At 52.6% G+C, this 26,577-nt stretch overlaps 1 protein-coding gene across 4 annotated transcripts; it reads right to left on the minus strand.

The window, feature by feature from the left end:
• Positions 1-322: 322 nt before the first annotated feature.
• Positions 323-26,556, minus strand: BCAP31 (B cell receptor associated protein 31). 4 transcript variants are annotated; one of them, XM_044763047.2, is made up of 8 exons: positions 26,142-26,556; positions 25,084-25,219; positions 22,431-22,531; positions 17,907-18,051; positions 3,825-3,960; positions 2,771-2,894; positions 1,892-1,992; positions 323-740 (listed from the first exon to the last, which is right to left on the minus strand). In XM_044763047.2, the coding sequence occupies exons 2-8, from the start codon at positions 25,173-25,175 to the stop codon at positions 702-704; spliced, it is 738 nt and encodes a 245-aa protein (XP_044618982.1). In that variant the 5' UTR covers positions 25,176-25,219; positions 26,142-26,556; the 3' UTR covers positions 323-701. The 4 variants fall into 4 exon arrangements, with proteins under 4 accessions (XP_044618982.1, XP_044618983.1, XP_044618984.1 ...); XM_044763048.2 differs by having other exon boundaries at positions 26,054-26,241; XM_044763049.2 differs by lacking the exon at positions 26,142-26,556 and adding an exon at positions 25,770-25,976.
• Positions 26,557-26,577: the final 21 nt, after the last annotated feature.

Raw genomic sequence — 26,577 nt, forward strand, 5'->3', positions numbered from 1 at the left:
CTGAGTCTCCCAAGCTCACCAGGGCCCAGCGGCCAAGCTCCAGAGAGACAAACAGGACAGACACACCCCAAGTGGCCATAAAGTGGGGCCTGGCCTAGGGAGGAGGAGGCAGAGGGGTGGAGAGGGCAAGTGTGAGCCTGAGCCCGGCCAGAGATGAGGGAGCCTTCAGGGATTAGAACAAATTGAAAGAAAATACCCTGAGGGCCTCCAGGGCAAGACTAGGAGTCTGTCAGAGCTGCCTGCCGCCACCTTCCTGGTCACTCCAGGGATGGGGGAGAAAGAGGCTTCCTCGCGGCCTGTTTCACGCACGCACCACAGATACTTACTTCATAACAACCTTTATTGCCCCCAAGAGAAACTCTACTCTGCCTGCTCCACCCACCCTCTTGCAGGACCACAGAAAAGGGGACTTGGAGCCCCAAACATCAACGCGCAAAACAAAAAGGGGCTCAACCCAGCGGGCAGCAAGCCCCACCATGCCTGGTGACAGGTGCCCAAAAGGTTCCTGGTCGGCCAGGAGAGAAGCAAGCTCATCCTGAGCGGGCAGAAACCAGGGCCCCTGTGGTATGCTGGGAGAGCGTGGAACTGCAAGCAGTGCAAGGGGCCGGGAAGCGGAAGGGAGCAAACCGAAGTACCAAGGGTTCTCAGGAAGCAGCCAGTGCAGGCCAGGTGGCAACCGGCACAGGCGGGGAGGAGGACCCTCACTCCTCCTTCTTGTCCGTGGGACCATCTACCGCCGCCTGGAAGGGACAGAAATCGCAAAGCAGTGGGTTGGCAGGGCGCCCCTCCACCCCAGAAGCCCAGTGTGGTGCCCCCTTCCCCCAAATGACAGGTATCCAAGTAAGCATCTGAAGGCCTACCACGGTGGGAGTGACCCCACTCTAGTGAAGGCTGCAAGCCTAACACCAGCCGGGGGGTGCAGCTGGAAGCCTCTGCTGTCACTTTCCTTAGAGCCGCCAATCTCACACCAACACGTCCCCTTGGGCCCCACTCCACTCCTGCCTTCATGCCCACGGCAGCCTCGGCATTCAAGTCCCAGCTCCTGGTCCCCTGACCACAGACCTTATACAGGTCCTACAGGTGAGCCTGCCCTACACTGAGGCCACTGGTTCCTCTTTGGAGGCTGGGCTTTCCCTCTCTGCCCACTATGGTACCCAAACTTGGGCCACCAAGTGCAGAGGCAAGCTGTCAGAACTTAGGGCTGTTTACCTGGTCCTCACACCCAAGTTCCAGGCCACCTGAGCTCCCAGAGATGCAACTAGTCTGAGGATTCAGACCAGGCTTGGGGGTGTACGGCTGCGATGGCCCGAGCTCTTTGGCCCACATCACCCCGCAGCCCCTACAGAGGGAAGGTGAGCTGCCAGACCTGGAGTTTCTCCTGCACGTCTCTATCTGGTTCTCACGGGGCCCCATTCAGTGGAACTGGACTGGAGTCCAGGGCCCCACACCCGGGGTGCATGTAAGGGATGGAGCTCCTCTTAAGGGCATCGATGCTGGGCACGAGGCTGGGAAGGCCCACAGTACAGAAGGCCGACCCCACTGCTGAGGCCACCTTAGTAAGTGGCCGCCATCTACCCACACGCCTCCTGCCCAAATAAGGGTTCTGGCTGCTGGGCCCAGATCGGCACTGCTTGGCAGGCTCTTCTCTAGACCCAGACTCAAGAGCGATAAAGGAAGAAAAGCAGAGCAGGAGAGAAAGCAGCCAGCCTGCCGCCAGGGCCTCTTAAAGGACCTGCAGCAGTAGGGTATCAGCCTCGCCAGCACAATGAGGGTTCCCCCTGGGCTCTGCTGAGGCAGCCCAACTGGGGACAGGCCTGCACTGAGACTGAGAGGGCGGGGCGAGGGGAAGAGGGACCCTCCAAGCCAACAGAGCAGGGCAAGAGGTGCTGACCTGCAGCTTTGTGTGCTCCTCCAAGAGGCGGTCGTACTCCTTGGTCAGGCCCTCCGACTGCTTCCGCATGGCCAGAACCTCGTTTTCAGCTTTCTCTAGTTCTGGGAATGACACAAATGATGAAGAAAGGTAAATGAAAAGGTGGGGAGTAAGAAGAAAAAACCTATTTGGTGGAGACACCAGATACAGGCCCACATCTGTCCCCAGTGAAGCTGTCTAGATCACCCCTCTCAAGAAAGCTCCTCTGCCAGCTGCCCCAAAGTGGGGGAGGGCTGGCCAACAAAGCTGGGGGAAGTGGGACAATACTGAGGATGCCCCAGCCCTCATGGAGGGACCCCAGGGGCCTCAGCAGGGGTGACTTCAGGGAGGCTGAGGGCACGGGACAAACATCCTAAGAATGTCAGGAGTGAGAGCAGGAGGCAGGGACCAGAATCCCATCCTCAAAGTTGAGAAGAAGGGGCCCTCCAATGGGGAGCAGACAGGAACTCACAGCAGGTTTCTCGGGAATGTCTCAACCAGCTCTGATTTAGCCTCCAGGGTTCTCTCCTTCTCCACCCACAAGCCCCCTGGTAATGACGATGCCCATGCCAAGCACCATTCCCCATGCCTGACGCTCGGCGAGACGATCCAGAGTCAGTCCACGTGCCTCTGGAGCACCCTGGGCCCTCCTCGGTGGGATCCCATGTGCACCGCCAAATCGCTGAGCCCCAGTGGCTGGGACTGAACCCGGCTATGTTTGGGCTGGACGAGCAGGGTACCATTTTTTAGTTTTCACCCAGCTCCTGCGCTCAAGTGTGAGTTTGTTGTTAATACTTTGGCATGAGAAGGGCAGAGGCTCTGGACTTCCGGGGGCCGAGAACACCCGAGGACAACGCTCACTTTGCTTGCTGATGGCCAGCTCGTCCTTCAGCTTCTTAAGATCAGCCTTCAGGCTCCTGTTCTCTTCCTCTGCTTTCACCTCGGCGTCCCTGCCATCCAACTTGACTCCACCAACAGCAGTTTCCTAGGAAGAGCACCAAGGGCCCGAGTTACTTAGGTGGGAGAGAGGGAAGCAAGAAGTAGGGAAGTAGGGAAGGAAGGAAGGGAGGGAAGGAGGGAGGGAGGGACTCCAGCTCTATCCTCCCTACTGAGCTGTGATTCCTCAAGCTGCCCTGGGCACTTGCCCCTTTAGAAATGTCAGTGCAGAACTGGGCCACTGCTTGTTCCCAGCCACCAGGGAAAGGCTAGGGCCAGCAGGGCCACCTGCTACAGCTCACAGGCCACACGCCCTGCCTTCCCTGGCCCCCAGCCCTGCCTCCTTTCTCAGCAGCTCCTCAGAATTTAATAGTCCATCCAATGATTCAATTTGCCATCATCTGGAGATTTCTGCCAGTCACCCCCAACTGACAAATGCCCCTCCTGCCTCTCCCCAGGCTCCACAGCTAACTCCAGCCAAGAAGCCCCAAACTCTCCCATGCCCATCCAACTCTGTCCTACCTATGAATCCAAGTCCATCCATCTCCTTCCTAGTTTGGCTCACATCTCACTTCCTCTGACAAGCCTTCTAGGACTGGCCGCCCCCTGTCCCTACCTCGTCCCCAGCTGATGGCAATCCTCAGGAGACCAGGGCCTTATCTTGTGTTCTTCTGTGCTAACTTGCCTGTGTTTATAGCACAGGGCTTGGCTCGCTAGGGAGTCAGTTTTATCAGGGGAAAGTCTAGCCTGGACACAGCAGTTGGAGGCAAGAAAGCAACAACAAGGGTGCCCCATTCCCTGCCGAGTCCCCTAGAACCCGCTGCACCAGCCACCACTGAGAACTGCCCCTTGGCCCCTCCACCCAACTCTTCAGCTTTCGACAACAGTATGTCACACAATTTCCAGCTTGATAGGCTAACAGTGGCCACTGGGGCCCATAAAGAATGTCATGTGGCAGGGTCAGGTAGACAGAACTCACCTTCTTCAGTTGGTCATTTTCTTCCATGTACTTCTTGGCTGCCTCACTAGCGCTCTCTGCTTGCTTTTTAAAGGCTTCATTGGAGGCCAGCAGTGTGGCCTGCTGGGAGATGAGAGTCACCAGGCGTCTGAGCAGACTGTGATTATTTATAAAAAGAAGGGAGATGTGAGCAAAAGAAAGAGGGAAAAATGACTGGCACGAATTTCTCTTGGTTGCTCCCTGCCATGCCTGCCTCCAGCCTAGACCTGCCTTTTGGATTGCCAGGCAACCAGGCGAGACACTGCCGGCCCGGGCCTGGAACCCAGCACTTTCCAGGTCAGGGTCTGGATGTGCCAGAGAAGCCACAGCGCCATTTTCTTCGCGGCCAGGCCAGGTTCACCTTGGTAAACAAGAGCAGCTAGCACCTGGGGGTGCTTCCAACGGGCCAGCTGAATCCTCGGCCAAGGCCACCTTGTAAGGTAGGCACTAAAGCTGCCTCCATTTCACAGAGGAGAAACTGAGGCTCAACAGGCTGAAGCAACTAGTCGAGGTCAAGAGCTAGAAACAGATTTGGGTGGAATCCCCACTCCTGGCTGTCCAATCTTGAGACCTGAGCTGGGAACCATTACATATTCTAAATTTCCAGGGAACCACTCCCAAGCCAACTGAGAGAGATGAAAATGACTCTTCTCTCCCCACTCTCTTCTCAAACGCTGTCTACAGGCAGCTGCCAGAACACATCTGTTAGATAACATCACTGCATTCAGGTCTTCTGAGGCTAAGTGGACAGAAAATGAAGAATCAGGACCCAGGTGCACACCTCAGGTCCAGGTCCAGCCAAGCCATGAGGAGCAAACAGGTGGCAGCTGGGGGCACACACTACTCCATTTCCCAAAAGCCACCCTTGCCCTGAGATGTTACCTGGCAGGAAGAGAGAGGAGGGAAGGACTCCATCCCTCGAGAAAGGCACAGCTCAAACGGTCAAAATTGGGCAGAGGCAGGGGATGTGGGGGGACACGACACTTTCCCCACACACCTGGGACGGGGCCCAGGCCAGACACAGCTCAGAGGAAGGCATGGTCCTGTCTGTGCAGAGGCCCTGAGAAAGAGGGAAAGACTCTTTGTCCAGGGTCTTTCTACAACAAAGTGCTTGCTTGGAGGAGACGAAGCTGCCGCACTTGCCTGCTCTCAGGCCACACTCTCTGAGACCCCCAGCAGCCTTCACAGGGCTTTCATGGACACCTGCTGCTCAGACAGCCCAAGGGGATGGGGAAAGCAAACAAGGCCAGTTCTCTCCTAGGCCTGGGCCCTGGCAGAACCCCCGGCAGGAATGAGTACATAGAGGGGAGCAGGCTTGCAAGGGCCGAGAGACACCCACTACACTTCCTGGTGCAGGGAGAGGCTCCAGGCACCGCTTGCAGCATGGGAAGAGCCAGGCCGCTGGTTCCTGGCAGGAGGGGAGAGTTTCCAGTGACATGTGCTCTCTAAAATTAGCGGCCGGGACCTCGTGGCCCAGGGCTCAGGTTTCCCTGTCTCAGCCCCCAACTGCCCACCAACCTGCCCCCCACTGGGCTGGAGCCCTGAAGGTGGAGGGAACTCCCAAGCACCCCAGAAGCCAGAGAGAAGCAACACACCTGAACCACATGGGCAGGGTGGAAGTCACTTGGAGGGGCCCAGAAAGAAAGGCAAGTCTGACTAAACCCCAGCCTCCCAGCACAGAGTGCTTGGGCAACTCTGAACAGATCCCGGCAATGTGGAGCAGGCCGCTCCTCCCAGCTGGAGCCCGGATGGGGGGAGTGCACGTGTGCCACCTGGCGGACCCAGCAGGCAAAGATGGGGGAGGCAAGCCCAAGGATGACACTCCCCCGCAACAAGGCTGGGCAAGCGGCTGACAGGAGCGGATTCTAGTAGCACTGTAAGTGACCATGGCTGTGGCCCCAGTTACCCAGCAAGGCTGGGCCCAGGGGGGTGGTGGCAGCAATGAATGACAGTGGCAGTGCAGCAGGGGCCCAGCTCCCCTTGGTGCCCTCCCAGCCCGTCCTCAGCTATGGAGAACCAGGGTTGCCAACACATGGAGTCCCACACAAGAGCTGTCCAGGGGGCCCTCGTCTTAACTTGCAGCCCTTAGTTAGGGTCTCCCCTTCAGTGCAGGGCAGGAGCCCCCCAGGCCCCTCGTCTTTCATGCCATCCACGTCCTTTCCCTTCCTGTTAAACCTGTTCCTCCAACCCGGCCCAGGACAATTCTGGGTAATTCTTCCCTCCAGGAACCTCACCCCTCAACCACTCTCCCCTCCTCCTCCATTCCTCAACCGAGGTCAGCCTAGGCCCTGGCCTGGCCAAGCCACCAGCAGGACCACCAGAGCCCTAACCACTCAATCCAAGGAGGGCCCTGGGGTCCTCAGGGCACTCTTTCTGCGGCACTTGGTGCAGCCAGCAAGTCACCCTCATGGAACTCTCCCCTGCCCTTGACTCAAGCAACCCTCACCACCCACCAATCTCATCCCCCACAGGGTTTATCTCAGCCCAGCCCTTACCTCCAACTGTCTACCTCGAGACCCGCCCAACTCAGCCTGTCGAAGAAGGCCAGACCGCCCCTGCACCGTCCCCCTCGCTGTGTACAAAGTGTCACTGATCTACCCCAGCTCTCAACCACCTTGGGCCCCCACCTCCTCCCTACCGGCCCAAGCCATTGTCCAGTCCTGTCCTTGTCACCTCCAGACAGACCACCTCCCAGTCAGCCCCAGCACCAACAGGGATGGCCCTCAAAGCTTCTTTCTGGGGAGGATTTTAACAGCTCTGAACTGGCCTCCTTCTGACCCGCAACCATACAGCTCTACAATCCATGCCCCAAGGAAAGCCAGAGTAGATCTTTCTCCAAGATAATCTGATCATGTCACCCCTCTGCTTCAAACCCTCTGACGCCTGCCCACCGCCTTTGGCCTTTGGCTGGCACATGGCCCTCTGAGAGCTGGCTCTTCTCTCCTCACCACCCACATGGCCCTCTGCTCTAGTAACACCAAACCACCGGCACTTCTTGGAACACGCCGGGTTCTCACTTGCCTCATGTCCGTGCCACTGCACATCAGCCCATCAGGTCTGCAATGGCTTCTCCCCTGCTCTGACAACTCTTGTTGATGACTCAAGACCCAGCTCAATCACCACCTTCCCCCAAAAAGCCTCTCCTGGCCATCCCCAGTCCCCCTTCTGAGTGCCGACCCCATCTGCCGCATCGTTCTCACTCTGTTCTCCTTCTCTCTCTGCATCATCTCTTCCTTGTCTGGCTGCCGAGTTAGGGATGCCTTCGGGCCAGGGACTGTCCTTTGGAGCTCTTGACCCCCTATACCTGGCATGCTGAAAAGGGGCCTTGAAGATGACCACCCCTCCCCGTGTGTGTGAGGCTGCACCTCAGGCCAGGGCAGAACGCAGGTCTGGTGCCCTGGTTCTCCCCCGACTCAGCCTTCCCTTGGCCCAGCCGCGCTGATGGGGACACGGGCAGACATGGAACCTGCCAGTCAGTCAAGCAACAGGGTGACAGGAAGCAGTATTGGGAAGGCGCCATGTCAGACCTGTGTTGATGAGCAACCCTGACTTGTGACTACAGTGGTGGCGGAGAAGGCACGCAGGAAAACACTCATCACCAAAGCTAGGGACGGAGCCAGTGCCCTGGCCCGAGTCTGCAGGGTACTCACACAGGGCCCCAGGGTAAGCCAAGAGCAGTGCAACTAGCACTGCTGACCAGGAGCCTGCCTTCTAGAACATCTTACTGCCCCGACACACTAGGGCCCATGCTCTTGTGCCCGCCCTCAACTCGCCCATCAAGATTCAGCTTTGAGGGGCTGGCCCCACGGCCGAGTGGTTAAATTCAAGCGCTCCGCTTTGGCGACCGACCCAGAGTTTCGCCAGTTTGGATCCTGGGCGCGGCCACGGCACCGCTCGTCAGGCCATGCCGAGGTGGCGTCCTACACAGCACAGCCAGAGGCACTCACAACTAGAATGCACAACTATATACTGGGGGGCTTTGGAGAGAAGAAGAGAAAAAAAAAAGACTGGCAACAGATATTAGCTCAGGTGACAATCTTAAAAAAAAAAAAAAAGATTCAGCTGTGAGGTTCCCCCTACGACTCTCCACCCACTAGCCCTCCCAGGCACATCAACGTGCCTTCTGTGTGTTCCCTCAGCACACCAAGAGTCCACCGGGCCCCAGGCCCAGGACACAGCAGGGTATACAGTGGAGGGTGCTAAGCTTCAGAATCTCCAAGTCTCTGCAGCCCAGAAGATGTTAGCCTGCAGAAAACGCTGACGTCCTGCTCTGCCCTCCCCTGAGGTTATCCTCCACTGCTCTCTGCTCTACCGCCCAAGTCCAGTCATCCGGCTAACCACACAACAGGTGAGAAACCATAAGCCAAAGGGATTTCCCAAAGGTGCAGGGTTAACAGAGGGGCCCAGAGTCTGGGTTAAATGCACTGACAGAGGAAAAAGTCAGTGCACAAACCTTAAGAGAATCCAGATGTGTCCTTGGCAGACAAACGTCATCCCCAAATACCTGAAATCAACTCAGCTTTCTCGGTAAGATATTTTTGGATGCTGAGCGGAGTTCTCGTTGTTTTCATAAAAGGTTGAGCAAACAAGGGAAAGCAGGAGAAACAGAGTCTCTGTATGGACACTAGAGAAACAGGGCCAATCATATCAAGTGGGGGAGATGTTCATATGAGCTTTTGCACTAATCCAGTCTCCCTCCTGTGGGCTTAACAGGAATTGGGGGAGGAGCAAGGGGGAGAGTCCTCCCGTGTCCCAACTGGAATATTCTGCAGTTGTGCCCATCCCGACTCTCCCCTCCCATTGTCAATCCTGCCCACTTAGCATGTGCCAGCCAGATGGTGAGTGCCACGTCCTCAGGTGAGTTAGGTCACTCAGCCCTCAGGACCCTACTGCAGGACAGGTAGGCAATTCCCCTTCACTCCACTGCCCCTGTGCAAGTGGGAAGCTGGTGTCACAGCACCACCTGTTGACTCTCCAGGCCAACTACAGCTCTGTTTCTGGCAGTGCTCCGCAGGGCAGGCGGTGGATTCTGGGCAAACCCACCCCACTGTCCAGGAAAAAACACAGGAGGCGGCCACCCTACCAAGGAACCAAAAGCCTGGTGATACCCCAGGAAAGGCTTCAGGCAAAGGAGAACAGTAATAACAGGGTAGAAGCCGCCCCAAGAAACTCTCACCCTGAAGAGCCTAGAGTCATGAAAATATGGAAGCAGCAAAACAGGAGAAAGGAAAGTTGATTCAAAAGATGCAGGGAAAATCTTCCTGAAGGGCTGCCTCAAGCACATCTTACCACACGCCCTCCAGTACACAAAGGCTGGAGAAAATGGGGGGGAAGGCCCACAGCCTGGGGGAACTCCAGCTGCCGACCTGGAAGGTGCCTGCCCACCCGGAGGACAGCGAAGTTGGCCATCCACCCGTCGTCCACCCTCTCAAGCTGAAGAGAACCAGTCAACAGGAGCGAGTTGTTTCTGGGGTTTTTGTCACGTTGCCCTCCTGAATCCAGCTATCTAAGGGATTCTGTGTAAACAGGGAGCAGAGAGCAACTGAACAAGGTCAGACAACTTTGGAAAGATATCCCAGACTAGCTGACTCAAACTAAAACACGCTGGCTCCTGGAGAAGCAACCTTTGAGGGAGGGGAGGGAGGGAGATGTCACCCGGGGACGTAGCACCGTACTAGAGTCTAAAGGAGACAGGGTAGTGCCTCTAGCAGGCGACATACCATGCTCAGAGCCCAGGAAACTCGCCTGGGCTTGGGGCAGGGAACCGAAGCAAAGGACAAAAGGTGGCTTTAGCTACGCTGTCCAATATGGAGGCCACCAGCTACACATGGCCTCTTCAGTTTAAATGAATTAAAATTACACTAAAGGGAAAATCCAGCTCCTCAGTCACAACAGTCACACTCCTTCACAGCGAGAATATTTCTACCCAGTGGATAGTTGGTCAGGCAATGCCAGGTTGGAGGAGCCCAGTGGGTCCGTCTACAACCCTGCTCTCCACTCCCCCACCCTCCGCTTTTAGGCCTCAGAGGCAGGAGCCCTGAGGCCCTCAGAGAAAGGGGTCCTCCCGGAACGTCAGGCTTCCAGTGACCTTGGAATCAGGAAGAAGGAACCTCTGCTTGCTTGGCATGCTGCCCCCAAGGAGATCACTCACCGTTTGTTTTTAGAGTGTGAGGAAGAGAATTCTTCTGCCCCAGTTAAGCAGCTGAGCAGACTGTGTGTATTTTAAAAGAAGCTGATGCTCATTCTGATGCATGTCAGATGGTCCTTCTTGGCCTCTTCATAGGGAACTCCCCTCACTTCACTGCAGTCCCCCTATCAGAGCCCCTTCCTAGGCCCAGCACCCACAGGACACTGACACACCACTATAGCGGGGACAAGTTTGGCTTGGGGAGAACTAGAAATCAACGGACTTAGCAAAAAGGCTCTTGCCCAGGACCTAGATCTGAAGCACTATCACATTTGGACCCTTGGAAAACGATGGCAGCCAAGGGATGGTGGCACGGACGAAGGGGAACTGAAGGCAGTCGTCCTCCACCTAAATTACCCTGTCTTTGCATAGGCCTGAGCATTAGGATTTTAAACCCTTAGTTATCCCTTAGTTACCTTATCTAGATGCCGACTTAAATGAACGAACAATAAAAACACAAACAGAAACAAACAGGACTGCTGGAAGCTCCCCCAACGTGCTCCTGACCCCGGCCCTGCTAGGAACCAGGGTCACCCCCAGTCTCACTTCCGACTGTTGCTCTCTCCCTCCGTGGCTCCTTCATCTACTAACCTGCTGCCTCTCCCCAGTCTTGCCTCTCCCTGCATCTGCTTCCACTCCCTCTACCTCACTTCCAGGGAGTGGCTGCCCCGCCAGCACCATCCTTTCACCCATCTCCCCACCCCTCGTGAAACAGCACATCAGCTCATAGTGCATCATCCTGCTGACCAGCCCCCCTTCTCCTCCTCCTCTCCTCCTAGCTTCCTCGTTTCTTCCAGTGGACCTCACCAGCTACCTTCCCTCCCACACGTGCATGCATGTGTGCGTGCATGCAGGCAGTCCTCTGGGGCCTGCCACAGGTGCCCGTCTGCAGGTGCCCAAAGCAGAGCCGCCACCACCTCAGCCTCAGAGGCTCACCTCAGAGGCTCGACAGCTCCATCACCTCCTACCCCTTCTCCCATCAGCAGCTTTCAAACCTGCCCCTCTTGCCCCACCAGCTACCGTGCCCTGGTTCAAGCTGCCAGCATCTCTCACGCTGGCGACCTCAGACTTGGTCTCCCTGCTTCTGAGCTCTCCTGCTCCATTCTATCCCAAACATTGTTGCCTAATATGAGCATATAACTCTGACCTTGGTGCAGCACCATTGGAAAAAATTCAGCCCTCTACCACAGAGAGATTGAGTACAAACTCTGGGACCAGCATTCAAAACCTTCTACCCTGCCTCCTGGTACTCCTGACCCATCCACCCTGCTCGGCCTGCCCTTCCCCAGACTTAGCTGGTACCTACTGGGGTTCAGGGACTGAGCCAGTGCCTGCCAGTGAGACGAGCGCAAACATGGACGAGAGAGACACAGATGGTAAGAGGGGCACAGACTCTTGGAATGGGATCAGGAGCCCTAAAGAACCCACCCTAGCTGAGATGCAGGCAAAATAACCACCAAGAGGGGTTTTCCACTGTTTATGATATCAGAAAAACGGAGGAGATGAGCTCAATGTTCACCAGCAGGGAATTGGTGAGACACGTAAGAATGCTGGAGAGCCAGACCAGTTGTCCTAGAGTGATGTCCGCAATACACTCAGTGGAAAATGCAAGTTCCCACATGGCAACAACAGCTAGCCCGTTTTTAAGCAGCATGTGGATTTTTTTCCTTCTTCTAATTAGTTTTTTTTTAAAGATTGTCCCTGAGCTAACATCTGTTGCCAATCTTCCTCTTTTTTTTTCCCCCAAAGCCCCCCAGCATATAGTTGTATATTCTAGTTGTAGGTCCTTCTAGTTCTGCCACGTGGGATGCCATCTCAGCATGGCTTGATGAGCGGTACTAGGTGCGCCCCCAGGATGCAAACCAGCGAAACCCCAGGCCACCGAAGCGGAAGCACACGAACTTAACCACTCGGCCACGGGGCTGGCCCCAGACAACTTATCTTCTTCTTTGTTTATTTAAAGCCTCATCTTCCTCCAATGGCTATGTGCTACCAGATGACTTAATATTCTTCAGACGTACAAAGGGGACTAAGAAATTAAGGTTGTCAGAGTCATAAAACTAAGACTAATAAGGAAGACATACAGGAGGTAGATTTTAGCTTACAGATGGCGCAGGCGCCTTCCCACCAAAAGCCAGCTAAAAACTACTCAGGGAACACAGCAGCCCACTCCCCAGCCTGCAGTCAGAGGTGGGCTGAAAACCAACGATCTAGTACTAACAGCTCAAACCAACGCAAACAAGCTTCTGACTCCTCTTCCTCCCTTTCCACGCTGCCGCACTCCTACGTGGAGACACCAAGACTGTGTGGAGGGGTGCGCTTATCTGTGCCCCATGACATTCCGAGCACTACTCTGCCGTAACTCCAACACGGTGTGGTGAGGGCTACTCTGGTGCTGCTCTCCCTTCAACCACTCTCTTATTCCTCTTTCTGTGCCAACACCCCAGCACCGTCTCCTGTAGAGTAATGCTCGAATGTTTGCTAAGACCATGAGTGGGACCCCACAAAACAATCTCATAATGCAACCAAACTTGACTCAGCAAAGCAAAACAGAGAAACATCTCTTTCCCACAGGCTTGCATGCGGCTAACAAGAGTCACTGGTTCATTTGTAAAAGAACATGCATAAAAGTTCAGAGGGGCACATAAGCAAGGACATGCAGAACAAAAAAAGGAGTTAGTCCATGTAGGGCAGACAGTGCGTGTGTGCTGACATGATGAGAGAATACATTCCTCAAAGAGAAAGCACTTCAAAAACGACAGGGTAAGCATAGCATGGTTTCCGAAAGAAATAACCAGGTACCTGAGAGCACGAGAGGGTACTTCAAGTGTTTCAAATGCATTTGACCATATCCAGACCTAGATGAACTCTATCCCAGGTTGTGAAACCCCACAACACAGCCAGAACTGCTATCCACCAATGACCTCGGGGGTAGTACACATGGGGAGATGTGCCAGATCAGTGCCATCCAGCACTTATGTGCATGGGGTCAGCCAGGAGTTCATGGAAATGCAGGCCCTCACTAGCAGGCCAGGGGTGAGCCCCGGGTCCTGCCCAGGACCACAGACCAGACTTAGAGCAGTGAGGTGCCAGGGGACCAGGATACCACCAATCTATTCCCAAAGATTACAAAGAGAAAAAGGAAAAAAGGAACATAATGTGTGGGAGGACAGAGTAGAACCCACCGATATGCAAAAGGGGTTCTCGAATAGTAAAAATTTCGAACCAGCTCCCACATCTGTCAGCAGGGAATTGGTTAAACACACAATGGTCCCCTCACATGACACAACACTACACAACCATTAAGAATGAGAGAGGTCTGCATGAGTCATTTGGAAAAATCGCCAAGATACACTGTTGAGTGAAAAAGGCAAGTCAAAGCAGAGCAAAAAAAACCCCATGGTACTTGTAAGAGAAAAGTTATACATTGAGTAAAACATTATTTTTAAAAGTTCAGAAACATCTCAATTACTGCCTGTAGCTATCTCTGGGGATGGAACTACAGGGTCCTCACTCTCACGCTTGACATGTTTGTATTATCTGAACTTCAGGTGGCTTTGTTTATTTTAATAAGCAGGTAGAACTTTGGCAATCACAATAACAAAGACAATAGTTTTTTTTATAGTGTTTCTTGCAAGCCGCATATGGGTTGTGTGGATATCAAGTTTAGACAAGAACATTTCTATGGCTAATGCCATGCAAAGAAAGAAGTTCCTATAGGGCCACAGCTGCCATATAAGATCTGACCCCTAGACTAGGGAGGCATATATAGTCCTGGAAAACTCTAGAAACAATTAAACACACCATTTGTGGGCAACTGACGAATTTACACTGATCCTTGGGGTCACTGTTTCCTTTTTTAAGAAGTTACACAAGATCAACCTCATGTCCTTTTTTGATTGGCAACTAAATGGGGACTTGGGATGGTATGGCAGACACAGCAAGGAATCTTTAGCTAAGATGGAGAGGTAAGAGATGTGCAGCTGTGGAAAACAGAACAAAATCATTCCATTTGCAATAACATGGATGGACCTTGAGAGAATTATGTTAAGTGAAATAAGCCAGCGAGAGAAAGATAATCTGTGTATGACTCCACTCATATGAGGAATTTAAAATTATGGACTAAGAACAGTTTAGTGGATACCAGGGGAAAGGTGGGGTGGGGGGTGGGCACAAAGGGTGAAGTGGTGCACCTACAACATGACTGACAAACATTAATGTACAATTAAAATTTCACAAGATTGTAACCTATCAATAACTCAATTAAAAAAAAAAAAAAAGAGATGTGCAGCTGTGGGAACAAGCAGGCCCAAGAAGTTACTACGTCTGACACATTTAAAAGGGAATTTGGGGGCCAGCCCCACAGCCGAGTGGTTAAGTTCACACACTCGGCTTCGGCAGCCCGGGGTTTTGCCCGTTTGGATCCTGGACGTGGACCTAGTACTGCTCATCAGGCCATGCTGAGGCGGCGTCCCACATGCCACAACTAGAGGACCTACAGCTGGAATATACAATTGTGTACTGGGGGGCATTAGGGAGAAGAAGGAAGGCAAAAAAAGGGAATTCAAGAAATCCTTACGTGCTTGTCAAATGGAGAGGTCACAGCAAAGTAGGGGAGGCAGCTACTATAATAGAGAACAGAGTGGGATCACAAGAGCAGACTGGAACAGTGAGCCAAAATCTCATTCCGTTCTCCCCACCTCCGTGTGTCCCTTTGGGAATAGCATAGAGCATAAATGAGAACTGCTTTTCTCTGAAGCCACTCCTTCAGGTTAGAAAGGAAACTGATAACTGTTCTGAACCCTGATTGCGGTGGTGTTACCTGACTCTGCATTTGTCAAAACATTCATAAAACTGGACTCCAACATGCACTAAATGTCAATTTTAAAAAGTCAACTGCAGGAATTAAACTGAAACACCTGGCTTCACGGTGCTGGAGAGGGAGAACTGAGCCAAGCACAGACTCACTCGTCTGGTACACCTGGCTACCCACTGTCACCAGGCCTGGTTAGACAACACCTGCCCTGGAGGTGTCCTTCTGGAAGAGGTTACAAAAGCAGAACAATCAGGAGAGTAAGACTTCAAAGCCACAGTAGGTGAGGAATAAGCACCACTCTATCTGCCACCACTGTGACTGCTTCCGAATTCACAACCTGCAGTTTGCGAGCATCTCTCAAGAGGTGGAGCCCCAAATGCAACCCTCCGGGGAGCACTGGTTCACATCCAACCTGGCAGGGCTGGTGCCTCCCTCTGGCGGTCCCAGCCTTCAATGACGGGTGCTAATGGCTCATCAGCTTTTGCAGTGGCTGTGCCACTAACTCCTACTGAGCTACAATAAACCACAACCCCAAGTCTTTCCGAGTTCCTGCTGGGCCCTGTCTCCATTGCCCTTTATGAACCTACACGCACATTTACAAATGTATCTGCATTAAACACTCAAGTCTCATTGGAGTCGGCCCTGCCAGGGAAGCCATCTAGACAGCTGTGGATTCTGAGCAGTAACTAGCCTACCTGCTGTTCAATTCCTCCTAGCTTCCATTTCTCCCTGCATCTGCTCACCATGACAACCGCACTCAGCAGAGAAACACTGAGCAGGCTGGGGGTGCAGCGTGAACCCCTGAGGGCTCTATTTGGATGGAGCTGATCCAGGCAACAGCCACTCAAGGGAGTTAGGACCCCACCTAACCACACTGTGATGCCAGCACCCTGCTCACACTTCAGTACCTGGTCCCTAAGAACTGAACTGGAGACTGGCAAACATTTTGCTGAAAATCCATCTACACTAGACCGATAAAAGGCAGGGCTAAGACTGATAAAATCTGTTCTCCAGTAGATCATCTCCAATGATCCCTCTCTCTTCTCGGAGAGCACACAAGCTATTCTCTCTACAACATGATCTGAGACCAAAGTCAGACCCTCCCATTCTAGTTATTGCCTCACCTACCTTCTTCCTCCTTTGCAAACTGGGATGCTTGCCTCTCTGCAGTCTGCCAGAATCTCTCCTACCCTGCAATTCCTCAAGGACCGGCAATTCCACCTGCAAATGATCTCAAGAGCCTCTGGACATAATTTCATCAAGGGCAAATGGAAGCTAAGTCATTTAGAGCAGCTAGCACTCCAGTATACACTCACTCACCTGGGATTTCAACTCTCTCATCCCAGTGCTTCCTTTACCCTTGACCTCTGCATGCCATTTCGTTCCTTTACACAGAAACATCAAGGAGACTCTCTTCTCCCCAGGCCTTACCACGTTTCATGAGCCAGAGCTCCCTGCAGGCTCTCACCTTCCTAGTACTCTTCTCAAAGCTCTGTGTGCTCTTCTGGGGCAGTCCTTAGTTCTCTTTCTGTCCTTCCTGTCTTCCAGATGGAATCACAGCTTGCCTGGGAGTCCCCCCGAGAGCCTCTGTGGTCTCTTTCGACACAGCCGGGTCTCTATCTCCCCACTTCGGCTCACTTGCAGTTGGACTCAGAATTTTGTTTCTGAGACTCAGTCCTCCAGATCTGCTTTCTTTTCAGTCTCAGACCACAAGATGAAACTTCTTTTTCACAGCTTCCCAAAGTTCTAAAACTCTAGTGTTATACGTCCAACTCCTCCCAGCCTTCTCACTTCCTGACTCTCAGAAATTTGAAGCCGGCACACTTGCAGACCACTTCTGTGACCAAACAGATCACTTTGAAAGCTGTTTGCCCTGTCCAGCTCCACCCCCGGCACTTTCCAATTCTGACCCAGAGAGGCCAGGCTCACCTGAACGACTGACTCTTTTCCTGAAAAAGTGAAACCCAGACAAGTAATCATTCTAATGCCTACTAAAGAAGGATGTCCGGGGGCCGGCCCGGTGGTGCAGCGGTTAAGTTCGCACGTCCCGCTTCTCGGAGGCCCGGGATTCGCAGGTTCAGATCCCAGGTGCAGACATGGCACTGCTTGGCAAAAAGCCATGCTGTGGTAGGCATCCCACATATAAAATAGAGGAAAATGGGCATGGATGTTCGCTCAGGGCCAGTCTTCCTCAGCAAAAAGAGGAAGATTGGCAGTAGTTAGCTCAGGGCTAATCTTCCTCAAAAAAAAGGATGTCCAGATGACTAGAGGAGAGCGGGCCCAGACCCAGAATCCATACATTCACCCTGCTTCTAGATAACCTCACGGTAAGCCTCTTCCCAATACCTCCGGAAGCCCTTGGCCTGAGCACGTCTACTCCCTGCCAGTCAGCAGACCCAAGAAAAGCCAGGCCCCCACGATCAGAACCCCTGTGAGCAGGAGGCAGCGAAAGGCCCCCAGGCTGAAAGAGGTGCTTTATATCAGCCTAGTCTTGCCCAACTAGCCACCCCCATGGCCCTGATGGAGGCACTCAGTCTTGCCAAAAAAAAAAAAAAAAAAAAAAAACACCAGAAATACTTAGGCTGCCATGGAGCACAACATGCTCCTATGACAGGTCTACATCTGGGAAGGCTCTGGAGACAGGGTCAGTCTCAGCCCCTTCATGCCATTTCTGCCCACTCTTTTCAGGTCAGGACCCCATACGTAAAAAGCCCCTATTCAGTTGGTCCTTTTAAGCTGGGCTCCAAAGGGCCTCTCCCAGAGGAGGGAAATGCCTTGTCACTTACTTCACTCCACATACACAGAGCAAGCTGGTAATGCACTTGCCCTAAAAAAGCACGTGGTAAGTCATGGCAGAGCCAGAACTCGGGTCTTCTGACCTTCTGGCCAGTCCTCTCCCACTCTCCACGCTGCCTCTGGAGTCTGGAGGAAAATGAGAGGCCTCTGGGGAAATCGTGTGGCTCCCCTGACAGGGCCTCCGGTTCAAGGTCACAGACTGAGGAGTCAAGGTCACAGGATAGCCCAGGGGTCCCTTCACAGCCCCTCACCCCTCCCCACTCACAAGGACAGCAGCAAGGAAAAGCCAGCAATGTGGAGATTCCTCTGAGCACGGAAAAGCTTCATGTGGAAGTGTTCCATGGCCCCAGGATTGTGCTGGAGGTTCACCTTCTCCGTCACATCATACTTCCAAATCTCGCGTGCAGCATCTGTGGCAGAGATGAGACGAGATACAGAGGTGTTTAGCTCTTTCTCGGAGAAGACTAAGCTGTCCAGGTGACAGGGGGCTTGAGTTGGGCGGCCTCACTTCACTTCCCCTGACTCTGTCTCCCGTTATCCCCCCTTCTACATACACTTCGGGGGATGCCTTCTCAGAAGCTCTGCCCTCAGGCCCACTCTCTCCTCCAGCTTTTCTCACGTCACTCCCTGGCCCCACTCTACAAGAGCAGGCCACAAGCTTGCTTCCCATGTCAAAATGCTAACGGAGTCTGAGGCACTGCTGGCAATGGGGGCAGCTCCTCTTTCTCACAGCGCCCCCAACATCTGGTTCTGTTTATCTCAAGTCAGGCAGGTCGCCAGCCACCCCAGTGACAAGCCAGGGTAGTCCTGTTTATAGAAATGCCCACTGAGGAGGCCTGAGCTGCCTAGGCGTCAAGACCCAGAGGATGCCTGCTAAAGATTCAAGGGTTTTTGTTTCTAAGCTTTATAATGAGCTTTGTTAAACCGTTTTATTCTGATTACAAAAGGAATCTGCACTCATCAAAAGTTCAAACATACCGGAAATGTGGAAAGAGAAACAATCTCATAACACAATCATCCCCAGCAAGGAATCTGATACGTGGCCAACTTATCTAAACCAGTCACTTCCGATCACATTACCCTATGTTATTCTTTGTAATCTACACCTGGATCTGAAATTACCCAAAGTACAGGTTTATTGTCCGTCTCCCTCAAATTAGACGACAAACTCCACAAGAACAGAAATCTTGTCTACTATCTCCCCAAGGCCTTGCACAGTTCTGGGCGCAGAGGGGGCATGCAAAGAACTGCTGAAGGGTGAACAGCCTCTGCTCCTGAGAGCCACTGTCAGACATATAGTCCTCCAGTTTAGATACATGTACATTGATATGTTTACCTATAAAGTAGAAATGGAACCACCCCATACCTACTGCTTTTCCTAACTCACCCCCAGAGACATCTTTTAAGTCAGTACATAAAGATCTACCCAAAGAGGGCTCTTAATAGACCACCATGGGAGAGGCATAAGATATCACTATATGGGTACTGTCTCTTTTTTTTTTTTTTTTAAAGATTTTATTTTTCCTTTTTCTCCCAAAGCACCCTGGTACATAGTTGTGTATTTTTAGTTGTGGGTCCTTCTAGTTGTGGCATGTGGGATGCTGCCTCAGCATGGCTTGATGAGCGGTGCCATGTCTGCACCCAGGATTCAAACTGGCGAAAACCTGGGCTGCCAAAGGGGAGTGCGCGAACTTAACCGCTTGGCCATGGGGCCAGCCCCTGTCTTGTTCTTAATTTCTGGTTTCAGACTGTTTGGCTTTTAAGCTGATGTTACATTATAAAAACGTGCCTCCCACTACTGGTGTCTTTGTGTTAAATCTGTATCATGAAGCAAGCACCCTCCAAGACTGTTAGCAGGGATATAAACCAAAACAACGACACACCTATTTGCTATGGACTGCATGTTCCTCTCCCCACTAAATTCCTATGTTGACATTCTAACCTCCAATGGAACGGTGTTAGGAGGTGGGGCCTTCAGGAGGTGATTAGGTGATGAGTGCAAGGCCCGCATGAATGGGATCAGCGCCCTTTTAAAGGGGCCCCAGAGAGCTCTCTCACTCCTTCTATCACGTGAGGACACAGCGAGAGGGCAGAAGCAGGAAGAGGGCCCTCACCAGACAGTGAATCTGCTGGCATCTTGATCTTGGACTTCCAGCCTCCAGAACTGTGAGAAACACATGTCTATTGTTTAAGTTGCCCAGTCTACAATATTTTTGTTATAGCAGCCCAAACTAAGACATAAAATTTAAAATGTTCATACCCTTGGATTCATCAGTGCCACCTCTCCAAGTCTATCCTACAGAAATATTTGCATAAATGTGCAATGATGTGAGAATGCCTATAAAGGAACTAAATTACAGTATAACCATATGACAAGACACTACACAATCTGAAAAATAATGAAATTGCTGTAAAAATATGTCTAGGACACAGTAAGTGGAAAAAACAATCCAAAACAGTACGTACTGTGATATGAATCCAATCCAAAACATGTAGTGATGTCAGCAGAGAAAAATGCGTGTGGAAATGTACAAGAAAGTATTAAACGATGGCTAGCTGTGGGATATAGGATTATGAAATTAACTTTCTAGGTTAAATCTCTGAATTTTTAAAAATAATGTTATTTTTGTGATTGAAAAAACACGTTTTGAGCCAGCTCTGACGGCCTAGTGGTTAAAGTTTGATGTGCTCCACTTTAGCGGCCCGGGTTCGGTTCCCAGGTACAGAACCATACCACTCGTCTGTCAGTAACCATGCTGTGGGGGTGGCTCACATAGAAGAACTATAAGAACTTACAACTAGAATATACAACTATGAGCTGGGGCTTTGGGGGCAAGGGGAAGATTGGCAACAGATGTTAAGGCAAATCCTTCTCAGAAAGAAAAACTTCTAAATTTAAAATACAAAAAAAAAAAACCCATATTTTTCTACACTGTCATCTGCATCCAGGAACCCTACCACCTTAAGGACCAACTTGGTACAGAGCAGACTAGCAGTGGGGGTGTTGGGCCACACTAGCCCAAGTAGCACAGCAGAGTGCTGCCCCCCCATCTCAGACCTCTGGCCCAAGGCAGTTGATCCTAGACCCTTATCGAGCCCACTCCCCCAGTGAGATCTACCCTAGGCCCCTCCCAGTGAAGCCTAGAAGCCAGCCAGCACTGCAGCTCTAGCTAGTTATGTCCATCACCTTGCACTAGTATTTGCTACTAGCTAACACTTATACCTGTAGAACCCTCTGCTGACCTCTCTAGTTTACACTTCTTACTTCTTAGGAAGCAGCCTGTCATCACGGCCAGATGTCTCTCTAGAACTTCCAGGCAGTTCCCTGACGCCAAAAAAGAATGGCACCTTTGCCAACTACTGGGTTCTGCAAAGGGCCTCCTTGGCTCAGTCAGCTATGCTAGAAAATGGAGAGCTCACGGAGTCTGGTTTGTAGAGGGGCAAGGCCCTGAGGGAATACCCAGAACACAGTCCTGCTCCACCCTAATTCTCACCCCCACCACACACCCAAAAGCAAAGCACACATGCTCAGTTCCAAAACCCTGCAGCCTGGCTTTTCACGCTCAGGGGATGACACGTATATTCCCTACCCTTCCAGGCCCAGAGGCCACTCAGGGAGAGAAATCTGATTGGAAAGAAGTGCCTCTTGGGGCCTTGCCAAGTATTTCAAGAACTGCAAGGTCTGTGGGCAGCTGGCACCCACCCTATCCGGCTGGGAATGAGTAGGCCACACCTGGCCTGTTCAGAGGCAGCCCTGTCTGAACATATCTCATCGGGCCCCTAAGATATTAGGAAGGAGAAATGCTGAAATGCCTAAATGCTGCAGCTAGTGGGTAGGGCCATGCACAGTCCCCTGAACTATACATCCCTGGCCTCCCACCCACTGCCACATTTCTGCTGGGGACTCGGGGAGAAAGGAGCCTAAGCAGGCATCACACCTTAGAGACAGGACCACTCTTTGTGGCAGAGCCAAGCCAATGCTTTGGAGTCCAAGCAGAGGGACATATTGACCACTTACTACAGCAAAATACACATTTAACAGCCACACAAGAGCTGTAATGATTCCTCTAGTCTCTCCAAATAATCATGCCACCACCATGTCACAAAATGTCTGCCTTCCATCTTAGCACCACCTGGCCCCAGGCCTCATCATTTAGCAGTACGTACCCTTGGACCAGTGTATCTTTCAAGCCCCTGCTGGTGTGCACCTCAATGTGGGGTTTAGAGAACTTCAGAGGTGGAAGGACTCGAAAGACCTGAAGTCTAACCCAGATCCACAGAGGTCTGGGATTTGCCCCCTAGATATGCTGCCAGACCTCTCAGTCCCCCCATCCAACAGGACAGGGCAGCTTCCTTCCCAGCTAGGCTCCCTGTCTACTTGGTCACTTATTGCCTATTCATGGCCTAGTTCAGGCATCGAAGGAGACTGATACTTCTGTCTAAGTGACTGGAGAACAGCACTACTTAGACCAAGGTCATCATGGGCCAGTTAGCTTCTCTTGGTTTCAGTTCTAGAATGACCTGAGGAGCCGCCCCAGAGATGTGAGGTGGTCATCAAAGGGTGTACAAAAGGCTGCTGGTCAAAGTGAAGACCCTGCCAGCAGTCAGCAGCACCCTCTCCGTGGATAACAGAAGCCTCTTCCCCAAGAGAAACAGGGGCCACTTAAGTGGCCTGTCTCTGAGAAGCCAAAGCTGTACGTTTCACATGGAACATGGCACAGGGATTTGCGGCAGAAGCCACAGCAAAGTGTCGAGGGCAGGTAGCTGCCCTCAGCCACAGCTCACTCACCAATAAGCAGCAGGACGAGGATGACAATGAGAACCACAAAGAAGGTGTTACCGTAAGTCACTACCAACTCCACCAGGCGGGACTTGAAAATCTTCTGCCATCTGCAAAGACGACAAAAATGATAGGAGCTGAAGAGAGACAATACACACTTGGGATCCAGGGCCCTGAGAACAGAAATCCAGTTTTGCATCTTCTCCAATGGCAAATATCCCATACAAGCTCAGCCTCAGCTGCTTGCAATTCTCCAATTTAAGACATTCGTTCAAGAGTGTTAAAAGAAAAAAAAAGATGCTTGCACTCATGTATATAAATTTCTAGAAAATCAGTCTTTTTTTTTTAAGTTGTCATATATACAAATTTAGTCTCAACATTTAATAGTATGGAAAATAGAAAAGGGCTCCTATACCCACAATCTCAAAAAAGCTTTCTCAGTAAGAAAGTTACAATATATATAATGGATTAGGGATATCTAGGAACAGCTACAAAAGGCCAGTAGGAAAATCCCAACAAAAACCAAAGTATCAATTTTCAATGGCCCCTTAACACAGAATAAAACATTATAAAAAAGTTAAACCTAATTGCATATTAGAAATACACTTTAGGGGGCAGGCCCGGTGGCACAGCGGTTAAGTTCGCACGTTCTGCTTCTCAGCAGCCCAGGGTTCGCCGGTTCGGATCCCGGGTGCGGACATGGCACCCCATGGCACACCATGCTGTGGTAGGCGTCCCACATATAAAGTAGAGGAAGATGGGCACGGATGTTAGCTCAGGGCCAGCCTCCCTCAGAAAAAAAAGGAGGATTGGCAGTAGTTAGCTCAAGGCTAATCTTCCTCAAAAAAAAAAAAAAATACACTTCTATTCACCCATGGATCCAACAGGCTGCAAAATGGAAAGAAAAAACATTAACCAATTTAAGGAAAAAGCACTTCCCACTAATCTCACGTACTATTTTTGAAAGATGACTCATAGAATTCTCACTTCATTTCTCAAAGTAATTAGTAGAAATCCACAGTCCAATGTTGCATTTCAAGAAAAAGGCTTAGTAAACACAATATATCTACAACTTTTATAGCAACTCTTTTATGTTGAAAATTTTCTAGAACACTATACATGAATTAACTTCCGTCAATCTTCCACGTTTCTTAAATTTCCTTCTAGTGGGAGTTTTCCCACAATAAGGATATGGGCCAATTGAAATATTCCCCGTGCTGTTTCCATTCAAGAGGTTTTTATCAAGTGAGTCCTTTCGCATGTTTGTAAGGACTTGGCATGACAGAAGGTTTTCCCACATTCTTCACATTTATATGTTTTTTTCTCCTATGTGCATTCTCACGTCCTTGAAAGTTTCTTCAAGAAATAAAGGCTTTCCCATATTCCTGACATTCACAGGGTAGAAAATCAGTCTTAAACACAAGTAGTCTTTGGAGACAGAAACAGGAAATTTATTTTCCACTGCATTCCCCTATGGAGTATTCAAAATGTTTGTCACATACACATTATTGCTTTAAATTGCTTTTCCATGTGACCAATCTTGGTGCATGCAGATTTCTACCACCCTGGATTATTACGAAGCCGACCCCAGACCTCCCTTCATCTCCCTCCATAAATACTTCACGAAGTAGCTCTACCAGAAAAGAGCCTTCATAACGATTAACGACACCACAATGCCATCACCAGAACTCGAGAACTTCAATGAGAATCCCTCATTCTCAGAGCCAGAATCCCACAGCCCAATTGTTGCAACCGTTTTTAATAGTTTGCTTGAACAGGAAGTGATAGGGTGATAAGTGTCTTAAATCTCTCTGATTCTGTAAGCCCCTCCCTCCCCTGTCCTCTTTTGTTTTCTTCCCCAATTTACTTTCTGCAGAAACCAGGTTGTTTGTCCTACAAAGCTTTCCAGATTGCAGCAGTGAGGGGGCCTCTGTCTCTGCATTTCCTCTGAACTGTATGAGGTGTGAACAGATTCAGATGCGGCTTTTGGCAAGAATATTCCCTAGGCAGTGCTATACACTTCCTATTGTATCACATCAGGAATCTGTACTTTTTATTAAAAAACAGCTTTTAAAAATATCTTGTGCAGAAAGGCTTATTTGTAATGTTCTAACCTAAGTCAGAATAATGTGTTCATCATGTTAACTGCAATTAAAATTTTCCAGCTAACTTTTAACGGGGGTCTTTTGTTCACTGAAAGGGAACATGGCTTCATCCTTCATGGGCTGAGTAATGCTCATGAGGCTACTACGCAATGCCAGTGAGACTAGTTAGGAGGACAGAAGTCACCAAATCAGCAACAACGTGACCCTGTGGTGAAAGTCTTCTGGAGCCCACAATGCCATCCCCCGAACCCTAGGGACCCAAGGGGCGGCAAGAGGGCATCGTTCCCAGGACCATAACTAGAGACAAGTCTTCTCCTCTTCCCGGCACCCAGAAGGCAGGATGCTCAGGAAAGGAACTCGGCCAGGTGTCACAAAGCCGAACTGTGTAGAAGGTTGGTGATAACCAACCTAACCCCTGCCACCCCCACCTCAGACAAGTTCTACCTGTTTCCAGCCGGCCCCAGTTGCAGGGTCGAGCAACTTTGCACGCAGAAGCCATAGGGCTCCACAACAGTCACCCTCTCAACTCGCTTGCCTGTTTGCTCCACAGGCCATACCTTTTGGGAGAAATGAAGGGAATGCAGAGAAGCAGCACAGCAAAGACCTCTGCATAGAGGAAGGTGGCAACTGCAGTCCACTGCAGACTCATCCTGCTGCTAGCAGCTTTCCAACAGGGAGACGCGAGCTTCTTTCCTGACAAGGCACAGAAGGACAGGAGGAGCTGTGACGGCTGGAGAAGCTGTGACAGCTGGGCCGCCGGCCGCCCTGGGCCCCGGCAGGCTGCGCCGGGCTCTCCAAGGCACGGGCTGCGCCCAGCGGGGCTGCTTCACCAGCAGCGCCGAGGCCCGGAAGCGCGGAGCGAGCGGCCGCCTCCCAGCACGCGCCTAGACCCATCCAGAGCCACCCTTCTGGACAATTCCCTTCCCCGGGGAGTCGGGGAGACTGCTCGTGCCTGTGGAACCAGGCAAGCGTTCTCAACGACCACTACACAGGGCGGCAACTCTCGGCAGCCGGCAGGCCCCTCCCGCGCTCCCCGGCCAGGCCGAGCTCTGCGGCGGGGCTCGTGGGCCCCGGGCGGCCGCGCTGCAGGACCGCACTCGCTCCCAACGTCGCCAACGGGGCCGAGACAAAGGCCGTGGCTCCCCAGGGCCGGGGGCCTCGGGGTACCTCAGCGGGCCCACAAGAGCGCCGCCTAGAGGGCGGGAGTCTGCGCCAAGAGCAAACGTAGGCCTCGACTAAGCACCTCACGGCCCCATCCAGAGAAACTTCCAGAAGCAGCTGTCTCCTCAGAAGCCGGAGGAGCCCCTCCCGGCAGTGCCGGTCAGCCGCAGCGCCCACGCGGCTCGAGAGCTCCCCGACGTGGCTCTAGCTCGGCGCGCCCTGCCCCAACCCCACCTCGGCGGCTCCCGCGCGGGAGCCTCGCCCCCGCCCCGCCCCCGCGGCCGCGGCCGGCTCCTGCGCCCCCGGAGTCCGACTCCACCCGCCGCCACCCCGACTTCCCTCCGCCGGGCCCGGCCCCCGCACTACCGGCTCGACCCTCGGTCCCGCGCCCCCGGCCTCTCGCGCTTCCCCTCGTCGAGCGGCCGGAGCCCGGCTGGGCGCGCGGCCCGCTCACCAAGCTTCCCACAGGAACCGCTCACACGCTACTGCCGCCGCCAAACTCTCCCACCACAGCCCGGACCCCGCCCCTTCCTCCGCGGCCGGAAACCGGAAGCGCCCGCAGGCTCTCGCCCCGCCCCCAACCGTGGCGAGTCCCCAGCGACTCCGCCCACGGCCGCTTTCCGCCCCGCCCCCGAGCCGAGGCTCCGACGCCCAGGACTGGGAAAGAAGCGGCGCTTCGCGGCCGGGCGGCGGCGCCTCAGGCGCGCGGGGAGGCTGGGCGGGGCCTTGGCGAGAAGACGAAGGGCCGCTTCTCTAGCCCGCATGGTCGGCCCACGTCTCTGTGGTCCTGGGAGGGGGCGGGGCCCAACCGTGGGACGAGAACGGGGTGGAGCACCCCGCGCCCGGGCCCCGCCTCCCGCCCCTCCTCCGCCTCCTGCCCCTCCTCCGCC

This window comes from Equus asinus, chromosome X, assembly GCF_041296235.1.
Source record: "Equus asinus isolate D_3611 breed Donkey chromosome X, EquAss-T2T_v2, whole genome shotgun sequence".
NCBI lineage: Eukaryota > Metazoa > Chordata > Mammalia > Perissodactyla > Equidae > Equus > Equus asinus.